The sequence below is a fragment of the Melopsittacus undulatus genome, chromosome 19, assembly GCF_012275295.1.
Source record: "Melopsittacus undulatus isolate bMelUnd1 chromosome 19, bMelUnd1.mat.Z, whole genome shotgun sequence".
NCBI classification, from domain to species: Eukaryota; Metazoa; Chordata; class Aves; order Psittaciformes; family Psittaculidae; genus Melopsittacus; species Melopsittacus undulatus.
Window position 1 is genome coordinate 3,879,356 of NC_047545.1, and position 25,528 is coordinate 3,904,883.

At 59.0% G+C, this 25,528-nt stretch overlaps 2 protein-coding genes across 3 annotated transcripts; both read right to left on the reverse strand.

Annotated features, from left to right (window-relative positions):
• Window positions 1-1,250: 1,250 nt before the first annotated feature.
• On the reverse strand, window positions 1,251-12,237 carry LOC101880619 (calcium/calmodulin-dependent protein kinase type IV-like). Of its 2 annotated transcripts, XM_034070789.1 has the most exons (13): window positions 11,994-12,237; window positions 11,449-11,576; window positions 8,440-8,518; window positions 8,119-8,181; window positions 6,765-6,947; window positions 5,665-5,747; window positions 5,414-5,486; window positions 4,911-5,001; window positions 4,749-4,823; window positions 4,491-4,566; window positions 4,221-4,347; window positions 3,951-4,103; window positions 1,251-3,620 (listed from the first exon to the last, which is right to left on the reverse strand). In XM_034070789.1, exons 1-13 carry the CDS (start codon window positions 12,210-12,212, stop codon window positions 3,393-3,395), a joined length of 1,578 nt encoding a protein of 525 aa, XP_033926680.1. In that variant the 5' UTR covers window positions 12,213-12,237; the 3' UTR covers window positions 1,251-3,392. The 2 variants fall into 2 exon arrangements, with proteins under 2 accessions (XP_033926680.1, XP_033926681.1); XM_034070790.1 differs by lacking the exon at window positions 6,765-6,947.
• Window positions 12,238-14,716: 2,479 nt separating this feature from the next.
• Window positions 14,717-24,640, reverse strand: MKNK2 (MAPK interacting serine/threonine kinase 2). The gene is made up of 13 exons (XM_034070799.1): window positions 24,562-24,640; window positions 22,963-23,044; window positions 22,745-22,846; window positions 22,540-22,637; window positions 21,627-21,706; window positions 21,185-21,258; window positions 20,998-21,102; window positions 20,730-20,785; window positions 20,485-20,580; window positions 18,874-19,068; window positions 18,615-18,779; window positions 18,470-18,513; window positions 14,717-18,235 (listed from the first exon to the last, which is right to left on the reverse strand). The coding sequence occupies exons 1-13, from the start codon at window positions 24,607-24,609 to the stop codon at window positions 17,968-17,970; spliced, it is 1,413 nt and encodes a 470-aa protein (XP_033926690.1). The 5' UTR covers window positions 24,610-24,640; the 3' UTR covers window positions 14,717-17,967.
• Between the last annotated feature and the right edge of the window lie 888 nt (window positions 24,641-25,528).

Consider the following 25,528-nt stretch of genomic DNA (forward strand, 5'->3'; position numbering starts at 1 on the left):
GTGACGGGGCGGGGCCTGGCGGGGGTATAAAAGGGGCGGCTGTGGCTGCGCGGCTTCTATCCGCCCGGTGGCGGAGCGGAGGGGCTGCGGGTGCGGAGCGGGAGGGAGGCGTCGGGAAGGGGTTTAACCGGTAACTCCAAGGTCCGGGTGTGTTGGGTGCTCAGCCGGAGCTGGGCGGATGCGCATCTCCAAGCTCAGCCTGGCAGAAGCGTGGGAGGGCTCCGTGTTCCCATGGGATGAGCTGCGCTCCCTGCCGCGGATGGACGGAGGAGGCTGCTCTGTCCCTGCCGCTCTGGGCCGTCAGGTGAGGGCTGTCACCAACGCAAACCTCAGGTGCTGCCGCACGTTCCTGGTGTCCAAATGAAGAAGCATCTTCCCCGTCCCCTCTAAGAGCCGTGGAGGCCGATTCAGCTCCATCAGGGATGCCCTCCATGTGCCCCCGTGTGCTCTCAGCCCTGCATCCTGCTGCAAGAGGAGGCAGATGCTAACGGGATCTTTAGGTGCTGCTGGAAGCTGGTGAAGGGCAGCTCTGCTCGTGGCCTTGGGGAATGGGTTGGTTTATGAGCACGGCAGGGTTCTGTGTGCGCGCATGGGACTTCGGTTTCCCTGTGTCCACTTCTTTAATCCAGTCTTGCTTTTCAAGCCCCGTGCTGCAGAACTCCCAGCCTTCTGTGAAGGAGACTATTCCCATTGCTCATAAATCTTCTATCAGGAAGCTGGTTCCAAAGTGAAAGCTCAAACGTTACCCCCCTCCACTTTCATGCCCCAGCTCCCAGTTCCCTCCCTGCCATAACCACCAGGTCTCACTCTCCTCCCAGCAGCTCCATGGGGACACACGCTGGGGTCTCCGTACCCCACATCACGACTCCGAAAGGTGCTGGGCCACATCTGCTCCTGTGATGGGATGCTTTGGAAATGGGCTGTGCTCCTCTAATGCTTGTAAAGGGCAGAGCCAGGCTGGGGCAGGCAGTGGTGTGATGGGTTTAGACAAACAGCTCTTACTGTAGTTCCCTTTAGGCAGGTTTAAGAGCTGCTCAGAGCTCTGACTTAGCCCTTGGCTAAGATGGAGCTGTTGAAGGTCACTGCCTGGGCAAGGCTTGCATGGATTTGGGACAAGAATCAATTGTCACATGGAAATGGGTTAAAAAAGGCAGGAAGAAGTAAACCCCAAACAGCTTTCAGGGAGTTGGTGCTTGGCCCAGTCCTCTCTGAGGCCTGCTGAGAGCAGCAGTGAACACAGAGCCCAGGTAATGATGTTGGATACTTTATTGGCTTTCTCTACTTCTTTATACCTGCGGTATCGGCAATGTCACCACTACACCGAAGCAGTCAGTAAAACACATCCTGAAAACAGCTACAGACCAAAATTGGCTTTATTCCCTTATTTTCTTACTACCTTTGAGTACTGATACTTGTGGATAATACTGTGTAACAGAAGAGGCAAACTCCTTTTCTTTGCTTACAGTTTTCCCTCCAGTGGTTTCCATCACTGAAGACACTTGTTACTTGCTGTTACCTGATACCTTCCTTCCCATTGTTTTGTAGGATCAGGAGTGCTCAACACTCCTTTGTTTCCCAGCATCGCTCCCTATAGGCACACTGAGCACTCTGGCCTGCTCCTGCAAGGCGTTTAAATGTGTATTTCATGTCAGAGGATAGCAAATAGTCAAATTTTAAGACCCACGTTAGTGAACAAAATGGTAAAAGTGGAGTTCTGGCCCCACTGGCATCAATGGGGACACGGGATGGAGTCTGGAGGACAGTGTCACCCAAGGACGGGATAAAGAGCAGAGCGGAGTGCGCTGCAAGGTTCAGCCCTCTGTGTTAAATAAAGGAGAGAAAACAAACTGCCCCCTCCCAAACACACAGGAAAAGATGGGATGTTTCCCCTGCTGAAGCCCTCTCCCATGCTGTCAGGGATTGCTTTTTCTCTTGCTGTTCCTCTGCTTCCCCACTGGAGGTATGGCTGGGAGTTCATCAAAATGAAAGCACATGTCTGAACATCCCATCTGTGTATTCACTTTACAAGCACCCCAAACAGCAATGTTGTGTGGTATGGATCAGCCCTTACACGTAGTGTTTATGGTTTCTGCTCGTGCTCGGCATCAGCACGAAGGTCTTTGTGTTACATTCGCCTCTGCCCCGATGCCCAAGCTCTGCATCACCAAAGCCTCAGGTTGTGTTTGCCCCCTCTCCTTCATCACCTATGGTGTCCCCGTGCTGGAAAAATGAACTCTGGGCACAAGTTTTGTTCTCTGAGGCTTTTTTTTGCTTGTATGTGCTCTAAGTGCATGGCCCAACCGGCCGGGGCTGTGGGAGGAGGCAGCACCCCAGGTCAGCAAACCCTGCGCTGGCTTTTTGGGCTCTCCCATGTGCAATATGGCTTTTCCTGTCTGATTACTTGTTCTGTGTTCAAATCTGCAAGTGCTGCTCCTGTGGCTTGGTCAAGAACAGCCTGGAAAAAGTCTTTTCAATCAGTTTGTCAACTGATTTCGTTAGACTTAAAAAGAAACAACCCAATACATATAAACTCCTTGTCCTCTCTCAGGAAATAACAGCACTGTTACAGGTTACAAAGTCTTCCACTGTGCTGTAGAAAGAGCTGCATTGTTCTTGGTTAAAACTCATGTTCATGGTAACCTGGAACACCAAGGAAGAGGCCAGAGAAGCTGCGTTCCCAGCCTGGGACAATCCCACCACCATCATGTACCCACAGCAGGGCTGAAGGTGGGAACAAATGAAGCTGGAGTGGAACAAAAGCACAAGTCAGGGTTCGTCTGCCATCTAGAGATAATAAAGGAACCACTCACAAACACTGTTTCTTCAGAGAGGATCAAACAGCTGGGTCCAAAGGCTCCTACAAACCATGTCCAAGAACAGCAGTAAACCTACAGCTGTGTCTGGTAAGAGGGATTGTAGATGGAACGTGGATGGTCAGTGGTAACCCAGATGCACCCATTCCCTAAAGAAACCCTTAAGGACTATTTACAGGAACTTACAAAACTCTGTTGTCAAGACAGCTTCCTGCCTTTGGAGCTAAGGTGAAAGAAATCCCTTTTCTGCTGTTTTGCTCCTTGGTTTTTAAGCCACTTGGGATCTTTTCAAGCCACAGTGGCCAAAACTGCATTTGTTGGAAGACAGAGTTACCAGCCTTGTTTTTCCTCAGTCGGGTCCGGACAGACACATATTCACAGTGACCAGCTACAACCGCACTGGCAACAGGACACTACATAAGGACACTCCACACCACAGACCATGGGCTCCCGACACACACTGACACTCGGGGCACTCCTGTCCCCACGGTTCCCCCACCTTTCCCTGTGCCAGCTTCCAAGGGGCAGTGGGATGCTGCTTGCGGAGGCCACGGTGAGGCAGCCCCAGGGCCGGACACCTTAGCTCTGGCAGCCGGCACTGCTCACAGGAACCTTGGGCACGGTGGGGCCATCGCTCGGGAAAGCTTCGAGGTCCTCACTGGTGCTGGTGGCTCCATGACTGGTGGTGCCTGCACCCGGGGGCAGGTGGGTGCCCTGGGGACCCCTCTGGCTGCGCCCGCTGCGGGAGCAGTCGTGGTGACCGTGGTTGCCCAAGCGGCTGGAAGCCACCACGGCTTTCATGGCAGCCTGTGGCAAAGGCAGAGGGGACAGTGGTTAGCAGCTTGTCTCATGCAGGCTTTTAACCCCCTCTATGCCTTTCCTGCGATGCTCAAGCCCCACAGAGGGAGCAATGGCGCCCACTTCTCCACCCTGCTCTTTGCTTCAGGCAAGGCTTTTCCTTCTTGCTTTGTCATCCTTCATCCCCTGAGCTGCCACGGGTCACTGAGCACTTACCTGCTCAAGGCAGGGGATCCTTAAAACCCAGAGGCAGCAGCTCTGAGATCCCAAGTTGTTTGCATGAGGGGAACGTGAACATGAGCTACCCCCAGGGGTTTAATGGGGCTTTTTCACCTTTACCTTCAGTTTTCTCCTGGCATTAAATTCCTGCAGTTTCTTCTGTGTGCTGTCCATGTGAGCGAATTTAGCTGCTTTCCCTGTGACCCAGGGATGCTCCAGAGCCTGGTGGACGGTCAGTCTCTTCCGGGGGTCCAAGACGATCAATTTTCTGACCTGTAACCAACAAAAAGGCCTCATTTGCCTCCAAAGCCCCTGGTTTTGTTGTTCCACAAGCATTGATCTGCAGCCTTCACACTCAGCAGCCCTGAGCCCCGGCACTGCCTCACTCACCAAATCCTTGGCATTGAGGGAAACCTCATCCCACCACGGGGACACGAACTCGTAGTCGCAGGTGAGGATGCGGCTGTACATGTACTGGTCCCCTCGTGGGTCGAAGAAGGGCTCAAAGCCACAAAGCCTGTGAGCACGTGAGAGAGGAGCTGCACGCTGCTGCCCGGGCCCTATGGCACAGCCAGGCCAGCGTTTGCCAGCTGCTCACCATGGGCTGAGGTGGAGCAACCAGTGTTCTGTGCCACGGTTTCCCCCCCTCGGGTTACTCACAGGATGTAGGTGATGACACCCACAGACCACATATCCACTTCAGGGCCATACGGGCACCCATGGAGGATTTCAGGGGCTGGAAGCAGAGGTTGGGGTTCAGATGCACAGTTGTGGGGAGCTCCCCACAGGGAAAACACCTCCTGGGTACCATTAGCACCTCCCAGTGTTGGTGCAGCCATCAGCCAGCCCTGCACTGAGTGGCAGGGAGCAGCCCTCCAGGTCCCCCTCCCTCTTCCCTGGCTCTTCCCTGCTGCTCACCACAGTATCCCGGTGTCCCGCAGACGGTTTTCATGGTGTCCTGCTCATCCACAATCTTGGAGAGCCCGAAGTCGCCTTGAGGGACACAGAGGGTGCAGCGCTGCCGTCAGGGGAGGCACTGTTAACTCCTCTTTGTGCCACAACCCCCCCCGGCAAACCCACCGATTTTAAGGGGAGCATCAGGGGACAGGTCTGCGTAGAGCAGGTTCTCTGGTTTCAGGTCACGGTGGACGACCCCGTTTTCATGCAAGTACTATAGGGAGAAAAAACAGGGACGTGGTAAGGGGGGGAAGGGGCAGGGAATCCCCATCTGCTTCAGGCAGGGACTGTGGGGGACCCAGCACAAACACGGCACCAACTCTCCCAACTTGTCCTTTGGAAGCACCCGATGCCTGCGGTGCCAGAGCGGCTGCCGGGCACGGGAAGGACACTTCCCATTGTGAGTTTCCATTTTTAAACCCTCCCGTTGCTATAGAAACCCCATCTCCAGCAGCCCCGTGATGCAGAGCAGAGCTGACCTTCCTCCCTCCTCCCTCATCCCCCCAAGTGTGGATTGGAAGAGGCCCCTCCACCAGCAACACCCTTGGAGGGCCGAGGGTGAGAGGGGTATTTGGGAGGGTGCAGCCCCCACAGTGACAGCCCTGACCCACCGAGGGGCACCTCACCGAAACGGCTTCCAGGATCTGTTTGACCACGTGGGCTGCATCCCGCTCACTGTAGAAGCCCCTCTCCACGATCCTGCAGGCACATTGGGTCAGCACAGCAGCACCCTGCTCACACGGAGTCCCCTCACCCTCTGTCCCCCCACCATGGGGTGCATTATCCCCCCTCCATCTTCATCCTCCCCCCGCCATCAGGGTGGGATTCATCCCTTCTCCATTAGGAGCCAGGATGGGGATGGTGGGGCTGGGTGTACCTGTCAAAGAGCTCTCCTCCTGTGACCAGCTCCAGGATGAGCACGATCTCAGACAGCGTCTCAAAGATCTCCTTCAGCTTGATCTGAAAGGGGCAAGAGCAGGGATGTGGGATGCAGATGTGGGATGCAGATGCGGGATGCAGAGACTGGGCCAGGAGGAGCATTCAATCCCTGGGGTGTGAGGGGTTTATAGGGACAACCGGCACGTTTCCCTCCTTGCTTTTGTATTTGTTTGAACGTGATTTATTCTAATGCTTGTATCAGCCCTGCTCACTTAATCATGTGTTAAAGGTGATGCTGGCAATGGGAACACAGGCATGCAGCACCTTCATCCTCCTCCTGTCTCCAAGCTCATCAACTAGAAGAGGAGCTCACAAAAAGCTTTTTCATTCCACAGCTTCCTCAGCTGTGCGGACACCTTGTCCAGCCCCACAGCAAAGCCCTGCCCTCATCCTTCCTGGGACCCATTCTGCACAGCTACACTTGCAAGGATGTGGGATCAATGCACAGAACCCCAAGAGCCCGAAGCCACCTCTGGGACCCTATGGCACTTTTGGAAATGTCCCTTGGACCATTTTTCAGCCAAAGAGGCACTAAAGGAGCTGGTTTCCTCCTGATTTGGGAGGTTTTAGCTCCCACACGAGGTGAGTTTGTCTGCACAAGACCTTTGTGCCGCTGCAGCAAATCCAGGATTCCCAGGTCTCTCTTAAAACTATGTCAAAATGTAATTTTTTTATTATTATTTAATGGAAAACTGAGAATTTCACACTTCTTAAGACGTTTGTGACACCACGAATTTCATGGGGCTTTAATCATTACCTTCATAGGCTGGGTGACAAGCCGTGATACCCTGCAGGGTGAGAGACACTATGTGGCAGCTTATTGCATTATAATAATACACGGAAGCACTATAATTTTCCTATTAACTTCAAAAGTTTACAATCCTATTATCATCTGCTCTTGAGGTTGGTGCTGAACGATAGCGAGCGCCCAGGCAGCACCGGCGTCAATAATGAAACAGAGCAGCTCTGCTTCAAAACCCACTTGAAGCTGGGAGTGAGCAGAACCCTATGGAAAACACTGGGATTTAAATATCCAACCTGCCCGGCTGGTTCCTCCTCACGTCTCTGTGGAGCTGCTGCCTGGGGAGGAAAGGAGGAGGGGAGGCACAAATGGAATCTTCTGCTGCCTTTCTGATAATGCATCGGAGGAGCCTCTCCCCATCCATGGCTGATCCTGCACCAGCGGCTGCTCCCCCCTGTCCCTGTGTCTGCCCAAACGGCCTGGGAGTGGGAAAATGCCTCTGAGGAAAAGGCTGAAGTGCCTGATAGCTCCAAAGCACTGGGACACCCTAAGGCAGGCCTGTGCTGAGCTGCCCAAGGGGCTCAGGGATGCCTTAGTTTCAGCGTGTTTGCCTCCGCTGTTCCTGGTTTTAGGATGCTTTAGACTTCTCTTGGCTTCACCTCTTTGCAGCAAGGATTTGAACTGTTGGGGATGGTCAGGACATCCCCACAGGAGCAAAGCCTCATTGCTCCAAGGAGGGTTGACATGGGCTGGAAACAGCCATGCCCAGGGTTTTAGAATTGTATAATCATACAATGGTTTGGGTTGGAAAGGACCTGAAGTTCATCCAGTTCCAGCCCCCTGCCATGGAGGGTGTTTTGAGCAACACTGCAAAAGAAATGGCAGCGTGGGCAGCAGCACCAGCAGCAGAGTGATGTCCTGGCCACAGAATCAGTGGGAGTGGGGTCTGCTGCATCCCTGCAGCACCAGCACTCAGCTGCCAGGTGGGTTTTGTGTTATTTCCTTAACTTCAAGATGCTTTTGCAATTTGACAGTGGAACTAAGCAGCAGGGAATAAGCCTTTTTTGGCCAGAGGAGGGATGGGGAAGGAGCAGAGCCCCCAGGTCTCTGCCATTGCAGAGGGGCCGACACGGTGGCCCCAGCTCTGCTGACACCGGTGGTGATTAGATCCGCTCTGGGCATTGCAAATCATTCCAGCCAAGCTGCTGTTATCCCCCAAGCGCTGAGCAAGAGAAACGGCACTGGCTGCTCTGGGACATGGAACCCACAGCCCTTTTATCTCCCCTTGCAGGATTCATTACAGATGGGCAATTTTCAGTGGTGTTCATTTGATCTCCTCGATGGAAATTGCTTACCAAATGGAAATCTCAGGCCAGGAGATGGGGGGGGTGGGGAGGTGGAGAGGGGAGCCTGGCCCTTGGTGTCAGAGCTGGGAAGCTCAAAGGCACTGCAAGGACCATGATTTTCATGCCATGGCGAGGAGCGGACATTGGGTGCAGACAGGGGTGGTGTGTTCATCCTGCACCGGGGCGGGATGAGGACAAGGACATCCCAGCCCTTCCCTCAGCACCACTGCGCTCCTGGGCTGCCCATGGGAAGCGTTAAGGGGACCTGACCCCAAGGGAGCTGTGCCACGAGGGCTGTACTCACGATATTGGGGTGCGAGAGCCGCAGCAGGACCCCGATCTCCGTCCTCACGATCTTCTTGTCGATCTAGAAATCAGAGCCCACAGAGAATCAGCATTACCTGTGCTGCCAGGGCTGCCTCCAGCCTCCTGCCATGCAGACCCCATTGCTCCCTGCAGGTTCCCATGCTTGTCCCAGGGCCTGTTTTCAGCAGCAAAATGCACCCATTACACCCACACCCCCATCTGCACTCGTAGCCTGAATGACAGCCCCATCCCAGTACCAATGGGCTTTGGGAGCAAAGCCACCTCCCACCCTGCAGCCCCCTGCCCTGCCAACACTCACCGTCTTCTTCAGGATCTTGGCAGCATATGGGGTGCCCGTGCTCTTCTCCTGGCAGCTGTAGACCACTGAGGTGGCTCCCCTGTGGAAGGTTTGGGGTGCATGAGGTGCTATGGATGGAGCTCACCCCATGCCCACCCCCAGACCTGTGCTAGCGCCCTGGGAATGCAGTCCTTGCACACCCCTCTCCCTGCATTGTTTCCAGCTTTCCTGGGTAAAGCCATTTTAATTAAACCAAATTCTAGATGGGATTTAAATCCTTAAGCTGCTTTCATGACAGGACAGAGCCTCCCTCTTCCCACTTGTGGCCATGGGCACCGCAGGGATGCTGTGCGGGTCCCAGCCATGTCCCTGACAAGGTCACGACACGTGGGGTGATCCCATGTCACTGTAAAACCTCCCCACCAGGTTAAACCAGTGCAGGTGCAAAAGGGATTGTTCCTGTTGAGCAGTGCCCCCAGCTGCCAGGGAGCTTTAGATCTAGTGAATAACGAGTTAGCCACTGGACAATGATATCAGCCCATTGCCTCACATTGTTACAGGGCTTATTTGCAATGTTGTCTTTGCTGCCCGGCTCCTCGGAGCAGATTAATTCTCACCCCCGAAAATCGGCCACATTTTATTGCTCTTTGGCTTCACCATCTTCTGGGACCCAAGTTCAGGCTCTGCTCAAGGTGCTGGCATCCCCAAGCATCCACACTGAAAAGCCAGCTGCACACCAGACACCTTTCACACCAAAACCTGCCGTGAGACCAAGACCACCCCACAGCGTGGCTGGAAGTGACCCATTTGCTGCAGCCCCATGTGCTGGATGCGGTCCCTGGGGTGCTCTCATGACAGAGAGATTTGCTTTAGAAACAAGAGTGGATTTTGCAACTCATCTGGCTGAACTTGGGAATCACGTTCCCATGGCAACGGCAGAGCTGGGTACCGGGTACCACAGGGATGCTGCGGGATGAACAAAACCCGGCACTTCTAGGCCATTTGTGAAACATTTTCCTCCTTTTGCTCAATATTTTCTATGGAATCTTATTTTACAAATAAAAAGCAGTTCGGAAACAAACCGCTTGGGTTGGAAGGGGAGAGGCGGCTGCCACCGCCTTCCCCAGCTCGGGAAAGGGAGGAAAAGCCTTTGATTTGAACCCAAAATGGCATCGGTGCTGCAGCACCCATTAACTCATTCCCAGTGGGAGAAGGAGCCACCAGAGCCATCCTGCAGCAGCTCAGCTCCTCAGGCACCTCTTCCAAACGCAGGGGGGTTTTGCAGTACCCCAGCAGCCGCCTGCACTCCTCATCCCTCTCATCTCAGCTGCATCCCAGCCCAGACCCGGTGTCTGCTGCCTTCCCACAAGACATTTTCCACACGGACAATTTGCAGCCTGATTCCTGCTGCCAACAGGATCATTCCGAAGCCCTCGGCTCCGCATTCAGGAGGTGCTGGGGCTGCTCCTCAGACACGGCACAACCCGCTGTGCCCATGGCCATGCGCCGGCTGCCCTCACACATTCCCCATTACAGCAGTGGCTGGATCTGTGCCGGCATTCGCTACACCCCAGCCCCTCGCCCCGCTGGCCCCGGCAGCCGCTGCTCTCGCTGCTGCTTAAAGCCTTGAATAAATCTCTGCAATCAACCTTGACTGCGACAGGAGATAATTGCATTTGCTTTACAGATGAACTGGAAAATGTTGAACAATGGGATTTGCCACGAGAGCCTGACGGATGGAAGGAGGCTGGAGCAGCCTGTGGAGCACCAGCCCATGGAGGAGACAGGGCTGCACTGCTCAGAGCCTGTCTCTTTGTCCTACCCCCATCTGTGCAGGGCTGAGCCCTGAGCTGACACTGAACACACCTCAGTAACAAGCCCTAAATGCCTGGTTTTGCCAGAGCTGATAGATTTAAGGCTCAAAGGCTCCCTTGCAGATGGTTGGGGCTGAGCCAGCCTAAACCATCACCATTGCAAACATCTGCTCCAGAGCCAGGGCTCGGCAGCGGCGCTGCCTCTGCTGCCCCACAAATGGGGCTGTCAGACCTTCCACACAAGGGTTCCCTGCACCCCCTTGGATCCCCATTGTCCTAAGCGTGCCGGGACACCAGTGACAAACCTGTCCCATGGCTGGGAGCTCCCGGCACTGCTGCTCTCCTCAAAGGAGGGCAGGAACTGGGCCTGGGCATCTCCACGATGCATCCTTGCTATGGGGCATCAGCAGCCTCCAGGCCCAGGCACTTGGCACCGGCCCTGGGCTCTGCATCCTGAGGGGTCCTGCAAGGGCTGGGAAGTGGCCAAGCAGCCGCGTGTGCCAAGACCAGGACAAACCCGCCAGGGAAGGAGGGATGGGCAGGTTTAAAACCCATCTCCTGGCCACCAGAGCACAAACGGCACACAGCACCCGCAGGACCTCACCTGTCAGCCCTGATGTTCCCTGTCCATAAGGATTTATGGTAGGGCCTCTAATAAATAAGTCACAAGAGCCTCCATCAAGCAGTTGGTGGCTGCTGAGGTGGCTCTGCTCGGAGCCACCACACAGGGATGGGGACATTGCTGGTCCTCATCAGGGCTTCCTGAGCCAGGTGGGATAAATCCAGATCTGGGAATAAACCCCTGTGGGGCTGTGTCCATTTGCAGGGGCTGCTGCAGGAGGGACCCACCATGGCCCCGCACTGTGCCTGGCTCATTGCTCACCTCCCCAAAGCCTTGGGCTGCTCAGAGGCAAGACCAATCACACCAGGAGCCAACTTCCCACCCAGAGGGGTGAGAACCACGGACACAGGACAGTGGGCCTCATCCTGCAACCCCTCAGTGTGCGCACCTGAAACCATCATCATGACACAACCCAAGCTCCAGCTTACACATAAGTGCAGGGTCTTCCACCTTCCATCCCCCCTTATCCATCCTTCCATCCCCGCCGCATCCCTCCTCCCTCCAGGCCGGTTCCTGCCCTGATCAGGACACGCTCCCATACCAGGAGGGCTCCTGCCCCCAACATTCCCTGATCCCCCCCCCAGCAGCCGGTACCGTCCCAGCTCGGGGCCCACGATGTAGAAATCTTCCAGGGCTGTGTTGCGGTGGGAGCCATCGATCCAGTACTCGCTGCTGCTGTCGGAGGAGGGCATGGTGGGCCGGGGGCAGCGATCTCCTGCCAGCTGCTTGGAAGAGGAGACCCAGACATCACCGTGTTCCCCCCCCCCCGGTGTGCGAGCGCCCAGATGGCCCAGCAAAAACCAGCGCTTGGGATTACTGAGTGTGATGGAGCTGCAGCCACAAATCTCCTTCCCCCCAGGCACGTACGCTGCCTTTTCTGAGCTAATACCCCCCACCTATGTCATGACACCCCCCGTTTCCCACACCAGGCTCCCTGCTTTCCCCCTTTCCCACCCTATCCCCACCTTTATGGGATGACCTCACCTTTTCAGTGGGCCAGACCCGGGCCGCAGGGACTGGCATGTGGGGGATTTGCTGCCCCCCAATTCCTGCAGTCCCATCCAAACCCACGCTAACACCGACACCCCCTCCCCTGCCGTGGGCCCCTTTGCAGCCCCGGTTGGGGACCCAGCTCTTACCGTTAGCTGTGGGGCCGCTGCGCAGCGGAGCCGTGCCCCCCCCCAGCGCTGCTTCATCCCCGGTGCGGGGTGGTTGTGCGGGGGGTGGGTGCCCTGCCGGGCCCGGCAGCCCTGCTGGCCCACCCGAACGCCGGGCCCCTGCGCCCAGAGCCGAAGAGCCAGGAGGGGGCACTGGTGCTGCGCCTCTTCAGCGCACAGCTGGCATCGCAACGCTGCCATCCGCCTACCTGTCACTCTTCGTCAAAATGGTGCCTAACTAATTTGGCCTCTCCCGGAACCCGTACTCAAGATGGCGCCTCACCGATATGGCTGCCCCCGGGTTCCGTACATCAAAATGGCACCTCACCAATATGGCCGCCCCGTAGTGCCGTACGTCAAAATGGCGCCCAACTAATTTGGCGTCTCCCGGCACCCGTACTCAAGATGGCGCCTTACCAATATGGCCGCCCCCGGGTTCCGTACATCAAAATGGCTCCTCACCAAGATGGCCGCCCCGTAGTGCCGTACGTCAAAATGGGTTCTAGGTTTTGGGGCCCCTGCCTGCTGTCTAATCTAGAACCGCCCCAAACCTAGAACCTCTCCCAAAATCCAAGTGCCCCCTTCCGCGGTCTGCTGCTGGGGCAGAGAAACCTCTGTTCGTGGGGCACAAATGCTTGGCTCCTGCTCCCACAGCCAAAGAGCCAGGAGGGGATACTGGTGCTGCGGTTCTTCAGCACACAGCTGGCATCAGAACGGTGCCACCCGCATTCGTGCTCCCTCCCACTGGAGCAGCTGCTCCAAGCCCCTGTGTCCAACCTGGCCTTGAGCACTGCCAGGGATGGGGCAGCCACAGCTTCTCTGGGCACCCTGTGCCAGCGCCTCAGCACCCTCCCAGGGAACAGCTTCTGCCTAAGAGCTCAGCTCAGTCTCCCCTCGGGCAGGTTCAAGCCATTCCCCCTGAGAAGAGCAGAATCCCGAGCACAGGAGAACAAGGCATCACCGGAGCCCCACTGACCGCTTACATCAACCTGGTGGCTCTGCAGTGGCCCCTTTACTGTCATGGTGCCCTCGCTGCTGCTCCTGCTATGGGGCTTTTCTTCAATGCAAATCAACACAGACTTATTTATAGCACTTTCTCCCAGCAGGAGAGCCTATTTTGGGCTGATGCTCCAGCACAAGAGCAGCGCAGGTTATTTTAACCCCGTGCTAGGTTATTCTCAGAGCTGCTCTTCTCTGCACGTGCTCCGAGATGGTTTCCAGCTACCAGGTTCTTTCTCAGTGTGGTGTGACAAGGGGTGGGGGGACAGAGGGACCATATGAGGCAATCTGATAGGGACTCAAAACTAAACCATCCTCTGCAGCAAAGCTCCCTTTGACACATTGGATCCATGCAGTGTCTTTGGCAGGAACCTGGAGGGGTGGACCTGAGCGAACGTCATGAAGCTCAACAAAGCCAGTACCAGGTCCTGCCCCTGGGTCAAGGCAATCCCAAGCATAAACACAGGCTGGGGGAGGTTGGATGGAGCAGCTCTGAGGAGACCCCCAGGCAGTCCTGATCCAGCTTTGGAGCAACAGCACAGGAGGGATGTGGAGCTGATGGAGTGAGTCCAGAGGAGGCCATAGAGCTGCTGCAAGGGCTGGAGCAGCTCTGCTCTGGAGCCAGGCTGAGAGAGCTGGGCTGGGGCAGCCTGGACAAGAGAAGGGGAGACCTGAGAGCAGCTCCAGTGCCTGAAGGGGCTGCAGGAAACCTGGAGAGGGGCTTGGGACAAGGGATGTAGGGACAGGCCAAGGGGAATGGCTTGAACCTGCCCGAGGGGAGACTGAGATGAGCTCTTAGGCAGAAGCTCTTCCCTGTGAGGGTGCTGAGGTGCTGGCACAGGGTGCCCAGAGAAGCTGTGGCTGCCCCATCCCTGGCAGTGCTCAAGGCCAGGTTGGACACAGGGGCTTGGAGCAGCTGCTCCAGTGGAAGGGGTTGGGGTTGGAACTGGAGGAGCTTTAAGGTCTGGAGCAGTGGAGATTCCTAGAGCCACCCTGTCCAGATCCAGATGCTGCAGGAAGCAGCTGCACCATTTATCAAGTGGACTTCATGGCCACTTGGGGCTTTCCTCAGCTCAGAGCTGCACTCCCCCATGTACAGAGGCAGGAGCAGCCCCATCCTCACAACCGGAGGTGCCACGGAGCAGGGGCTGCCAGGACAGCACCAGGCAGGGTGTCCTCTGCAGCCACAGCAGTGGCATCTGGACGGTTACAGCTCCATCTGCATGGCCCAGGACTGGAAAACTCACTCATCAGCCCTGAAAATACCTTAAAAATCAGAGTAGATGAAACAAAACCTCAACAGCATCTTTCCAACCCACCCGAAGAGCACAGCAGGGCTCAAGGAGCCCTTCTTCTGACCTACTGCTTCCCTTATGCCATTCCCATCCCACCACACACTTTCCTCTTGCTTGTTTCCTGCTCCACACCCTGACAAACGGCTCTAGGTTGGGAATGGGCCTCGGAAGGGCAGCAGGAGCAGTGCTGCAGTGACCCTGCCGTGCCCCTGTGGGGCTGCAGCAGCTTACACCACCCCACTGGGAACAGTGAGTCAGGGCCTGAGCCGCTGCCAGCCCTATTCCTGGCATCCCGACCAGCTCCAGCCCTGCCTGAGCCCAGCACTGGATTGGGATGGAGCTGGTGGAGACGCAGAAGGAAAACACCTTGGGATGGGTGTTGCTGCCCCCAGCAAGCACAGCCTCAGCCCCTAGATGTCAACGCATTTTTATTAAATTCTTACAAAACAGAATACAAAATTCTGGAATCAACAATTGTTATAAAGAAAAACTTCAATTCAGCTGTATCAGGTCACCTGGTACATACAGTAAAGTGCTTGGTTTTATGGTTTCGTCTTTTTTTTTCCTTGTTTTCTTCGTTTTTTATATTTTTTGTGGGTTTTTTGCAGGTTTCTTTGCCCCTGTTTCAGTTTCAGGTTGCAGCCGGCCCCGAACTGAGGCCGCTGTTGTACAAACCAACCAACAGTGCGTGAACGAGATTCTTGTCAACACAGCTTTGGCAGTCTTCTTCCATTGTAAAGGAGAGAAAGTTTCTCCTGTTCTCATAAAAACAAAGTTAGCTTCACAGTAAATGTTTCTAACCAGTTCTAAGTGGAGTTAGTTGGCTGAAGGAAGGGCAGGGGGGAAGGAGAGGAAGCCAAAATGCTTAAAATTTCCAGCCTAAAAAGCACATCATCATCATCATCATCATCATCATCATCATCATCATCACTTTTTGAAGTTGGTTTCCAAGACAGATGCTCTATGGGGGAAGGGAAAGGGGTGGGAAGACTGTGAAAGAGGAAGAGGAGGAACAAGGGGGGTGGTGAGAGGGATTCGCTGGTGCTGGAGCACAGGTCAGGGAGCATCTGTCTGGAAGCATCCCCTCCTTGAGAGGTGCTGGTGGCAGGGAGGGGATGTCTGGCCCTGGCACAAGCATCTCGCCAACCAGCCCAGTGCAGTGCGAGGCACCCATGGGTGCACCCAGGTGTTTCAGAGCCCATCCCCTGGCTCTAGAGGCATTTCAGACTCTCCATACACACACAGAGCGGCGCTCACCATCCTGGCCTCCACCACCAGCCTGAGCCCCGGAGCCAAAACACAGCACCCAACGTGGGCTGAATGACCAAGCGAGGAGCTCGATGCTCCCGGGATGTCCATCCCCTCAATGCCATCACACCAGCAAAACACCCATGGGGACAAGCTCCCACATGCACGGGTCACCCAAGCCGCTCGCCAGCCTTCAGAACAGTGGGGGCATACACAGATCTAAAGGGATTCACACATGGGAAGAGGGGGAAGCTCAGTTTGCCAACAGAGGCATGGGGGGGGGAGGGTGGCAGGAACAAACAGCACAGATTTTATAGCCACCCCCCTGCCATCCCCTTCCCATGGTGAGGTTTAAAACCAAGAGGAAGCCAGGCTGCGGCGTGCAGCACCACCAACAGCTTTCACATCACCAGCTCGAGCATCGCACACTGTACAGCGTTCAAGTATTTCTTCATGTAAGACAACAAGGAATTATCTACAACTGATAAAACAAAACAAGCTATAAAAAAGTCATGTACAATCAAGATGGATTTTGTTTTGTCTTGCTTTAAAGGAGGCCTCTCCAGGGCATCCCGGTGCCTGAGGGGATGTCCCCTCACCACCACCCCGCACAGTGGGACCAGGCGGGGAGAGAGGAGATTGCAAGTGCGAGGCAGTGTTTGGGGGGGATGGAGAGGGGAAAAACCACCTTCCCTGGCCCATAGATGTCACTGGGTGGAAGGGCAACAAGAGAAGCCCCTGCCCCAAACTCCGTCAAGACCCCAGCTCATCATCGCCCAAGATAACTCACGCACACCTCCCTGAAACAAAAACCAACATATATTGCATAGTATTGCTGTCAGCAGTTTTAAAATCAAAAGGAGAACTTTCCCCCTCGGGAGACAGTGACTGTCCTCAGCTGAAGACCCCAAAGCAAGCTCCCAAAGCCTCCACCTGTGCACACAATGGACTTGAGGCTGCTTTCTCAAGGTATAAAGCTCAAAGCAGTGGATGGGAAGGAGGTTGCCAACCAAGGGGACACGTTCCCTCATGGTGGGACATGGGGACGGTGGCACAAGCTGTGCTGGGGAGCGGGTTTGGTGCAGGGGGCTCCAGAGCACTGGATCCATCCCATGCAGCAGCAACCAGCCAAGGGCCTTGTCCTGGTGCAGCATCCCAAGTGCTGCGTTCCCTCTTTCCCCAGAGCTCTGGGCAAAGGGCAGGGTCACGCATGCCGACATGGACACACATGCACATACATCTGCATGCCCTGGCTGCCCATCACAACCTGCACTGCCCTGGTGCTGCTGCCGACCCCAAACCCTCCAGCCCCACATCCCAAGCTCCCCCTGGCTGCACCCCTACACTGTAGCCCATGGGTGCTGCCGCTCAGCCACCAGCACAGCACCTCGGGGTGCTCAGCACCCCCAGCCCCTCCGGCCACGGCAGCCTCAGGGCCAGCCCGAAGCTTTTTAAAGGGTGTCCCTTTGCTTTCTATGGAGCATCTGCCATTCCCAGAGGGGTATCTGGGGCTGCTCCAGCCACCCTGCAGACCTCATTCCCTCTGCAGCTCCCTAAAAGCACAGCCACTGGCAAGCAGCCCCTCCAAAAACAGGGATACAACACCTGACCCGGCACAAGAGCATGGCTCGTGCATCCCCCCTGGCTCTGACCTTACCCCCAAGCAGCCACCATCCGGAGCACGGGAGCAAAGGAAGACATTTCCCTGTGCCCTGTAGAGAAGCACAGCTTAGCAGTTTAAAACCAACAATAACTAAAGGAAAGAAGGAAGGAAAAGGGGGTGAATAGCTTATTCTGGAAGCAGGTTGCTGAGCAGAGAGGGTGGCTCGGTGGGATGCGGAGCTGCTCCCTCGCTGGCACCATCTCCCCCCGGCCCAAGCGATTCCCTGCACAACACCCATCACATCCCCCCAGAGCACAGCGGGTCCCTGCACCCAGGATGGGGGTCCTGTGGGATCCACCCCTGCCATGGGAGGAAGAGCTGCAGCTCTGAGGGGAGGGAGGAGGTTCACCCACAACTGCGACCGAGGGTCTTTTGTTCACAGTATGAAACGAGCTGAAATGGTCAAAGCAGCCGCGGGTACAAAGAGTCCTTTGGTGTCGGGATGGGGAGGGGAATGTCGGAGGAGAAAGCAGGAGTCAGGGAACACCAGTCCGTGTGTCTGTCAGCTGTCCTTGAATGTGCCCTGGGTGAAGCAACCTCATGCTTGATTTAACACCTTAACAGAAGAAAAAACACCTTAAACAAACCCTCCCACCCCACAAGATCAGCACAACCTTGGAAACCAGCCACAGGGACGAGTCCTGATCTTGTCACCAACCAGCAACGGTGGGGTTTGGGATGGGGGGGGGAGAAAGAACAGAGGAGGAGGAGGGAGACGACACAGGGTACAGCAGGTCTGGGGGGGCACAGCTCAGGCTTGATCGGCCACCAGGACCAGTGGGGCCACGAGGTGCTGCCCGGTGGCCACTGCCTTGGCCAGGCTGCTCTTCTGCCGCCGCTTGGCCAGCTTGGACTCGGAGGGGGGGGAGAGCTGCATGGCCCGTGAGGTAGCTTTGATGATGATGGGTCGTGCTTCCTCCTCCGCCTCATCCTCCTCATCCTCGTCGCGCCGCGTCAGCTGGCGGTTGACGGCCATGGCCTCAGCAGCAAAGGAGGTGAGCTCTTTGGCACTGCTGTTCCTGTGGGGAGGCAGGGGCTCAGGGGGGCAGTGGGGGCACATATTGGGGTGTCCCTCTCTGCACGCATGCCATGTCAGGCTGGTCAGGGATCAACAACGTGGCTTAAACCCAAATCACACACTGCAACCACTGCCCAGAGCTACGACAGAGCCCCCCCCAACTGGAGAGAGGGGCAGGACTTGAGGGGCTGGGATGTATCCCCCCCCATCCCAGGGTACCCTGCAGGATGCTCACCTCTGCAGGATGATAGGGGTCGGCAGGGTGTTATCGGGGGCGCACTGCAATGAAACAGAGCCTGTCAGAGCCTGGCACCCCACAGGAGGGTGAATCCCACCCCAGTTTTAGGGAGCAGAGATGGGGGGGGGGCAGCAGCACTCACCCCCTGCACCCAGGGGTGCTCCAGGACCTGGGCTGCGCTGAGCCGCTTCTTGGCATCTCTCACCAACAGCCTGGAAATGAGATCTTTGGCTCCGAAGGAGATGTGCGCCCAGTCCTTGTCCGGAAACTCGTACTTGCCCTCCTGGATGCTTTCAAAGAGCATGTTCTGGGCGAGAGGGGAGAAGGAAAAGGGGCTGAGCTGGGAGCGCCTGCGGCCAAAGGAGAGGGGAGCTGAGGCACTGCCGTGGGGCTGCGTGTACCTGGCACGTGTGGCATGCCTCGCCCCGGTCCCAGCCGCAGTCAGAGCCGCAGTGACCCACGAAGGGGGGGTACCCGCTCAGCATGATGTACAGGATGACCCCCAGGCTCCACAGGTCGCAGCGCTTGTCGTAGATGGATGCCTCCTCGTTGAAGGCTTCCACCACTTCTGGGGCCATGTACTCGGCAGAGCCACACTGGGGGAGAAGTGGGGGTGAGCACCAGCACGGGGGTCCGAAAGGATGGGTGACTGGGGGGTCAGGATCCCACCAGAGCTATGGGGCTGCACCGCTGATGGGTTCCCCACTGCCACAGACCTGCCCCCATTGGGGGTCACCCAATAGCAGGGCTGCCACCCCAAAAAAAGCCTAAATCACAGAATGAGCTGTTTTGGAAAAGCCCTTTGAGAGCATCCAGTCCAACCATTCCCAGCACTGCCAAGGCCACCACTGCCCCACTGCACTGAGGCTGTGTGCACACTCGCAGGGCCGGTGCCTGCAGCCCTGCCCTGGGCAGCCTGTTCCAATGCCTGAGCACCCTGTGGGGCAGGAATTGTTCCTCAGCTCCATCTAAACCTGCCCTGGTGCAGCTTGAGGCTGGTTCCTCTTGTGCCATCCCCCTTCTCCTGCCATCCCCTGGGGCAGCACCAGGGCAGCTGGACCCACACCTCCCAGCTGGCTCAGTGGGGCTGCATCCATCCCGTTCCATGGGAGCGGCTGTGATGCAGCAGGGCCAAGCCTGCTCTGCCTGTTCCCAAGGCCGGGGAGCAGGCAGGGATCCGGGGCAGGAGGAGTTAACCCTGATGCAAGCCCTGTTCCCACATCGCTCCGGGGACTCTGGGGCTTTCCAGCACGCATGACCCGCACGCAGCCCACACGACCTCGTGACCAGGGCAGGAGCAAGCTGCAGGCAGCAGATAATCGGGGCTGTCACAGAGCAGAGGCCCCAGAGACAAAACACAACCCAACAACCCCAGCACCCAGAGCCAGGCTTAACCCTGCAGGGACCAGGGTGCTGCCCCCCCAGCCCTCGCTGGGAACGGGGCAACCTCCGGGATGCAGAGCCAGCCCCGGAAGGAGGGTAAATGGGGAGGATAAAGGGGGGATGCAGGGCACCAACACGGGGGCATCCCTGCTGCTGGAGATAAGGGGGGAGCAGGGATTTCCACAGCGGGGGGGTGGAGGATGGGATGGATAAACACAGGCTCAGTGCCCCCCCCGCAGAATGGGGACAGATCTGTGCAACACGGCTCGCCCCACAAGCTTTGGGGTGGCCACCATGCATTGCAAGCAAGCAGCACCCCACACCCTGTCCCCACCCCCCCCGGCCCCTCTCCTGACCCACTTCTCCCTGCAGCAGCCTCGGCGCAGCCGCGGGGCCGTGGCTGTTGCTATGGGCTCGCAGCAGCCCGGGCTGTGCGCCAGCCCCCCCCGGCCCCCCCTGCATTATGCAACCGCAGCTCGGCACCGCGGGGGGGCCGGGACACCCTCAGCCCCTGGAGCCATGGGATGGGATGGGGGGGGTTGAATGAGCCCCGTGCCGAAGCCTGGGGGTACCTGTGGGGGGGGCCCCTGGAGCACTGCCAACCGCCCCCCCCCCCCCCATGTGCTTACCGGGGTGAGCAGCTCCGGGGTGGAGATGGGGGAGCAGTCGCCATTGAGTTTGATGCCACTTCCCAGGTCGAAGTCACAGATCTTCACTGGGGAGACCTTTGTGGGGGAAGGAGAAGAGGTGTTCTCCTGGGCCCACAGCCTTGTGTCACCCCCTATTGAGCTGCCTGTTGCTGCCTGGATGGGTGCTGCACACCCCCCATGTGCTGCCCCATGGGGACACACCACATCCTGTGCTCCCCACTCACCTGGTCTGGGCTCTCACACAGAATGTTTTCCGGTTTTAGATCCCTGTGTGCAATTCCTGCAGGGAACAAGAGCGGATGAGGGCAAAGATCCATCCCCTCCGCGCTGACAGGTCCGGGGGTGGCACAGGGAACCCTCCCTCCCCACCCCAAATCACTGCCTGCATCATGGCAAAGGGCAGGGATCGCTGCTGAACCGGAGGAACAGGCTCTGCGTGCCCAGGGCCAGCAGTAGCCCCTGGGCAGGAGGATGGGGGGGGGCAGAGCTCACCTTTGTTGTGCAGAAAGTGCAGGGCGCTGGCGATGTCCCGCACCACCACGCTGGCCTCCAGCTCGTTGAAGTGGCGTCTCCGGTGGATGTGGGTCAGGATGGAGCCTGCAGCCGGGTGAGAACAGAGCAGGGGGTCAGGAGGGGGTCCTGCTGCTGACCCCAACCCCAAGGCTGGCAGCACACTCACCTCCTCTCATCTTCTCGAACACCAGGTAAAACCTCTCCTCTTCCTCAAAGAACTCGATCAGCTCCAGGACGTTCCTGCAGGGATGAACGGCATCAGCCCAGCATCCCCCAGACCCTGCGCTTGCCATAGAATGAGTCCTGGGTGAGGAGGTGGAACAGCACCACCGGGTTTCCAGTGATTGGTACCACACTGGTTGGGGCCCTGGCTGCATTCCAGGGGGGAGAGAGGCTCTCGGCCCTCCCTAATTGCTCACAGACCCTCCTGGCTCGCTTGCCCTGCTCAGTGAGACCGTGGCCATGCTCAGCTCAGCTCCAATGTGGCTGCCCCAGCCCCCGTTGTCATGGCAAAACCACTTCATGTCGTGCCCCCCCCCCCCGAGATGCTCCCAAGGGGAGGGATGCAGCCCCATGGGTGTCTCTAGCACAGCCCAGCCCCACGGTACCTGTGTCCCTGGCACTGATACAGCATCTCCACCTCCCTGAACACCCTGCTGCGGATGTGGCCCAGGCGTTTCTCTATGATCTGAAAGGCAAACAGGGGGATGCTCAGGGAGCAGCACCCACCGAGCCCGGCAACCCCCCCCAGCACCCACTGAGCCCAGCAACCCCCCCCCAGCACCCATGGAGCTGGCGCTGGGGCCGGGTGAGCCGGGCAGGGGCTGCCCGAAGGGGTTAAGGCAGCAGAACAGGCTGTTCCCTGTTCCCGGCGGCGCTGCCAAGCCGCTCCCTCCCGCGCCACAGCCAAGCCGAGGTCCATGTGACACTGAGCCATGGTGCTGGAGAAGGGCCCTGCGCCCCACAGGGTGCTGGATGTGCCATGGGGTGGGCAGCGGGTGCCCACACACAGCCCCACAGAGGACAAGCCGGGTGCTCCCACCAGCCCTCCCTGCTGCCTCAGTTTCCCCACTGGGGCACACAAAGGCTCCCCCTTGGATTTGGCTGCCTTTTGACACAGAACCCATCCCAGCTCCTCGCACTGTGCCTGAGAGCCATGGGCCCAGCATCCCCTGACCCCAAATGCAGCTGGGTCACTCTTGCAGCACTCATAAGCTCACAGGGACATGGAGGTGGTCTCCTCACCGGCACCACGCGCCCGGGCTTGCCCCGAGCCCCCACATGTGCCATGGGCATTGACTGAACCTCCTGCCCCCCCACCTCACAGGAGGGGAGTGTGGCCAAGGGGGTGACCGCGGTGCCGGTGCTGGGTGGTGGCAGGGGACAATGTGCCACCAGCCCAGCCCCATTCCCACCGCTCCAGCCCATGTCCTGCGCCAGCACCGGGTGCTTGCAGGAGGCAGATGTGGAGGGTGGGAAGGGAAACTGAGGCAGGGGGTGCCCTGAGCAGCAGAGCTTTACCTTCACCGCGTACTCCTTGTTGGTGATGAGGTTAACACAGGACTGGACTCTGGCGTGGGCCCCTTCTCCCAGCACCTCCTCCTGCAGCTGGTAAACATCTGGCAAGGGAGAGGGCGCCTGAGCTCCCGGCCCCACGGCAGCACCGGGCACCTCCATTGCCCCTAAACTGGGGACACCCGGAGGGCTCCAGCCCTTCCCCGCTCACCTTCGAACCTGCCGGAGAAGCTGTCGGTTGCTCTGCAGCGCTTCTTCTTCTTGTTCCTTTTCTTGGCGTCAGGGATATCGATGGGTTGGCTCGAAGGCATGTCTGGGCCGGAGCAAAGCCACCGCTGTGACTCAGCCCCCGCTGCCCACGGCTGCCCCGGCACGGCCACCCCAAACCCCTCAAACCCAGACGGTGCCGGGAGGGCACCGGGAGCTCACCGGGACGGGGCGGGCACTCGAAGTTGAAGACGGGCTCCAGGTGGTTGGATTGGTCAAACTCCAGATCGAAGGGGTTTTGTCCCTGGGGGGGGACAAGAACAGCAGGGAGATGGCAGCAGCCGCTGGATCTGCCATCAGCAGTGCTGAGCCCATGGAGCTCAGCACACCAGCCCCATCGGTGTGGGGTGCTGTGGGCCACCAGGTCATGGTGCTGCTGGAGGCACACGGCAGAGCCAGCGGAGGAGGAAAGGTCTGACCACATCTCCTGATGGGGACAGTGCTGCACGGTCCAGCCTGCGCACAGGGGATGATGAGAGGGATCGGGGCCACCCGCACCAACCCAGCCCCAGTTCTCCACCCAGGCCTGAACTACAGGGAAGGGGGCAGGAAGAAAAGCCACAGGGGCAGGATGGGCTCCAGAGCCACCGCGGTCTGTCCTCCTAGCAAGGTCACAGTGGGGCTGGAGCCCGCTCAGCCCCGCTCCAGTGAGCGCTGTGCCCATGAGACCGCCGGGCCCGGCAGGATCAGTCCCGACCCCAACCCCTGCTCCCAGGACCACCGACGGGCACCGGAACGGGGGCTCCAGCCCCAGCACCCCACAGAGGGGACACGGGGACCCCGGCACGGGGCAGAGCAGCACCGGGGTGCGCGGGTGGGGGCGGGGAACGGGCCCCATCCTCCCCAGGGTTACGAAATGTGTTTGGCTGGAGGAGGAGGCAGCTCCCGGCCGCGGTCCCAAACCCGCCCCCAGTGCCCCGGTGCCCGGTCGGCTGCCAGCCCCAACCAACCCCGGCTCTCGGGGGGTCCCCACCGCACCCGAGCATCACCCTGGGGGCAGAACGCTCCTTCCCCCCCCCCCCCGTCCAGGGAACCCCTGGATTACAGAGCACAGCATCGCCCTCCAGTCCGTCCCGTCCCCCCCCCCCCCCCCCCCCCAGGGCAGGATGAGGCCCTCCGGGAGCAGAGAGGGGCTCGGGGGGAGCTGGGGGGGAAGCGGGGGGGAAAAGGGGGAGCCAGGGCCCTGGCAGCCACTGCAGCAGCGACACAAAAGGTTTGGGGGATGGGAGGTGCGGGGCGGACGCGGAGCACCGGCTCCATCCCCACAGCCGAAGTGCCCCCAGCCCCGGCCCAGCACCGGGGGGGGTGCGGACAGAGCCAAGCCCCGGCCTAAAGCCCTGAGCGCAGGATGAGGCCCCCGCTCAAACGAGCCGGGTTCGGGGGGAGCTCCCAGCATCCCTCGGAGCGCCGGGAGCCGAAACTGAACAAAGATCCCGAGAGCCGGGACGGGAGCGAGCGCTCGGGGAACGGGATCAGCCCCGCACAGACCCCCCCCGACGGCGGCACAGGGACGGGGGGGACCCCGGCCCCCCCCAGCTGCAGCCGCAGCCCATGCCCGTGCTGCCAGGATCTGGCCCTCGCACAACAGGTCCCGGCACCCCCAACTGCCCCCGGCCTGCACCCCCCTTCCGCAATGGGGTGAATGGGGGCAGCTGCCGGCAGCGCACCCCACACGTACCCTATGGGGGGGGCCTATGGGACCTGCAGCATCCCAGCACCCACCCGGGGCACACAGGGGTGTGTGGGGGGGGAGCCCCTTACCTTGAAGGAGCGGTGGAAACCCGGGATCTCCGGTTTCTTCTGCACCATCTTGCTGCGGGGGGGGGTGCGGGGGGCGGCGTTGCGGGAGAAACGGGGGGGGGGGGGGGAGGCGGAGGGAGCCCGACACCTGCGGGAGGGGATCGCGGTGAAGCGGCTGCGGCCCCGCACCGAGCCCCGGTACCGGCCCCGGTACCGCAGCGCAGCCCGCACCGCGCCGCCGCCGGGAGGGGACGCGCTCCTCCCACCCCCGACGCCTTTATAGCGGCGGCCGTGGCCCGCCCCGGTCCGCCCCGGGAAGGGGACACCCCCCCCGGGCCCCGCACCGGGAGCGTGAGCACCCCCCGAGCCCTGCCGTACCGAACCGTGGACGGGATCCCCCCACCGGGCATCCCCGCGCTGCACTGGGGCTCCCTCTGTGCAGGGACCGGCCCGTTCCTGCCCCCCCGATCCTGGCACCCTCCTGGGCTGCGGGCAGAGACAGGGGCACCCCCCGGGCACCCCCCTGCACTGCACACGGGGACAGGGGCACCCCCCTGCACTGCACACAGGGACAGGGTCACCCCCCCTGCACTGCACACAGGGACATGGACACCCCCCCTGCACTGCACACAGGGGCATGGACACCCCTCTGCACTGCACACGGGGACATAACACCCCCCCTGCACTGCACACAGGGGCATGGACACCCCCCTGCACTGCACACAGGGGCATGGACACCCCCCTGCACTGCACACAGGGACATGGACACCCCCCTGCACTGCACACAGGGGCATGGACACCCCCCTGCACTGCACACAGGGACATGGACACCCCCCCTGCACTGCACACGGGGACATGGACACCCCCCTGCACTGCACACAGGGACAGGGGCACCCCCCTGCACTGCACACAGGGACAGGGGCACCCCCCCGGCACTGCACACAGGGACATGGACACCCCCCTGCACTGCACACAGGGACAGGGGCAC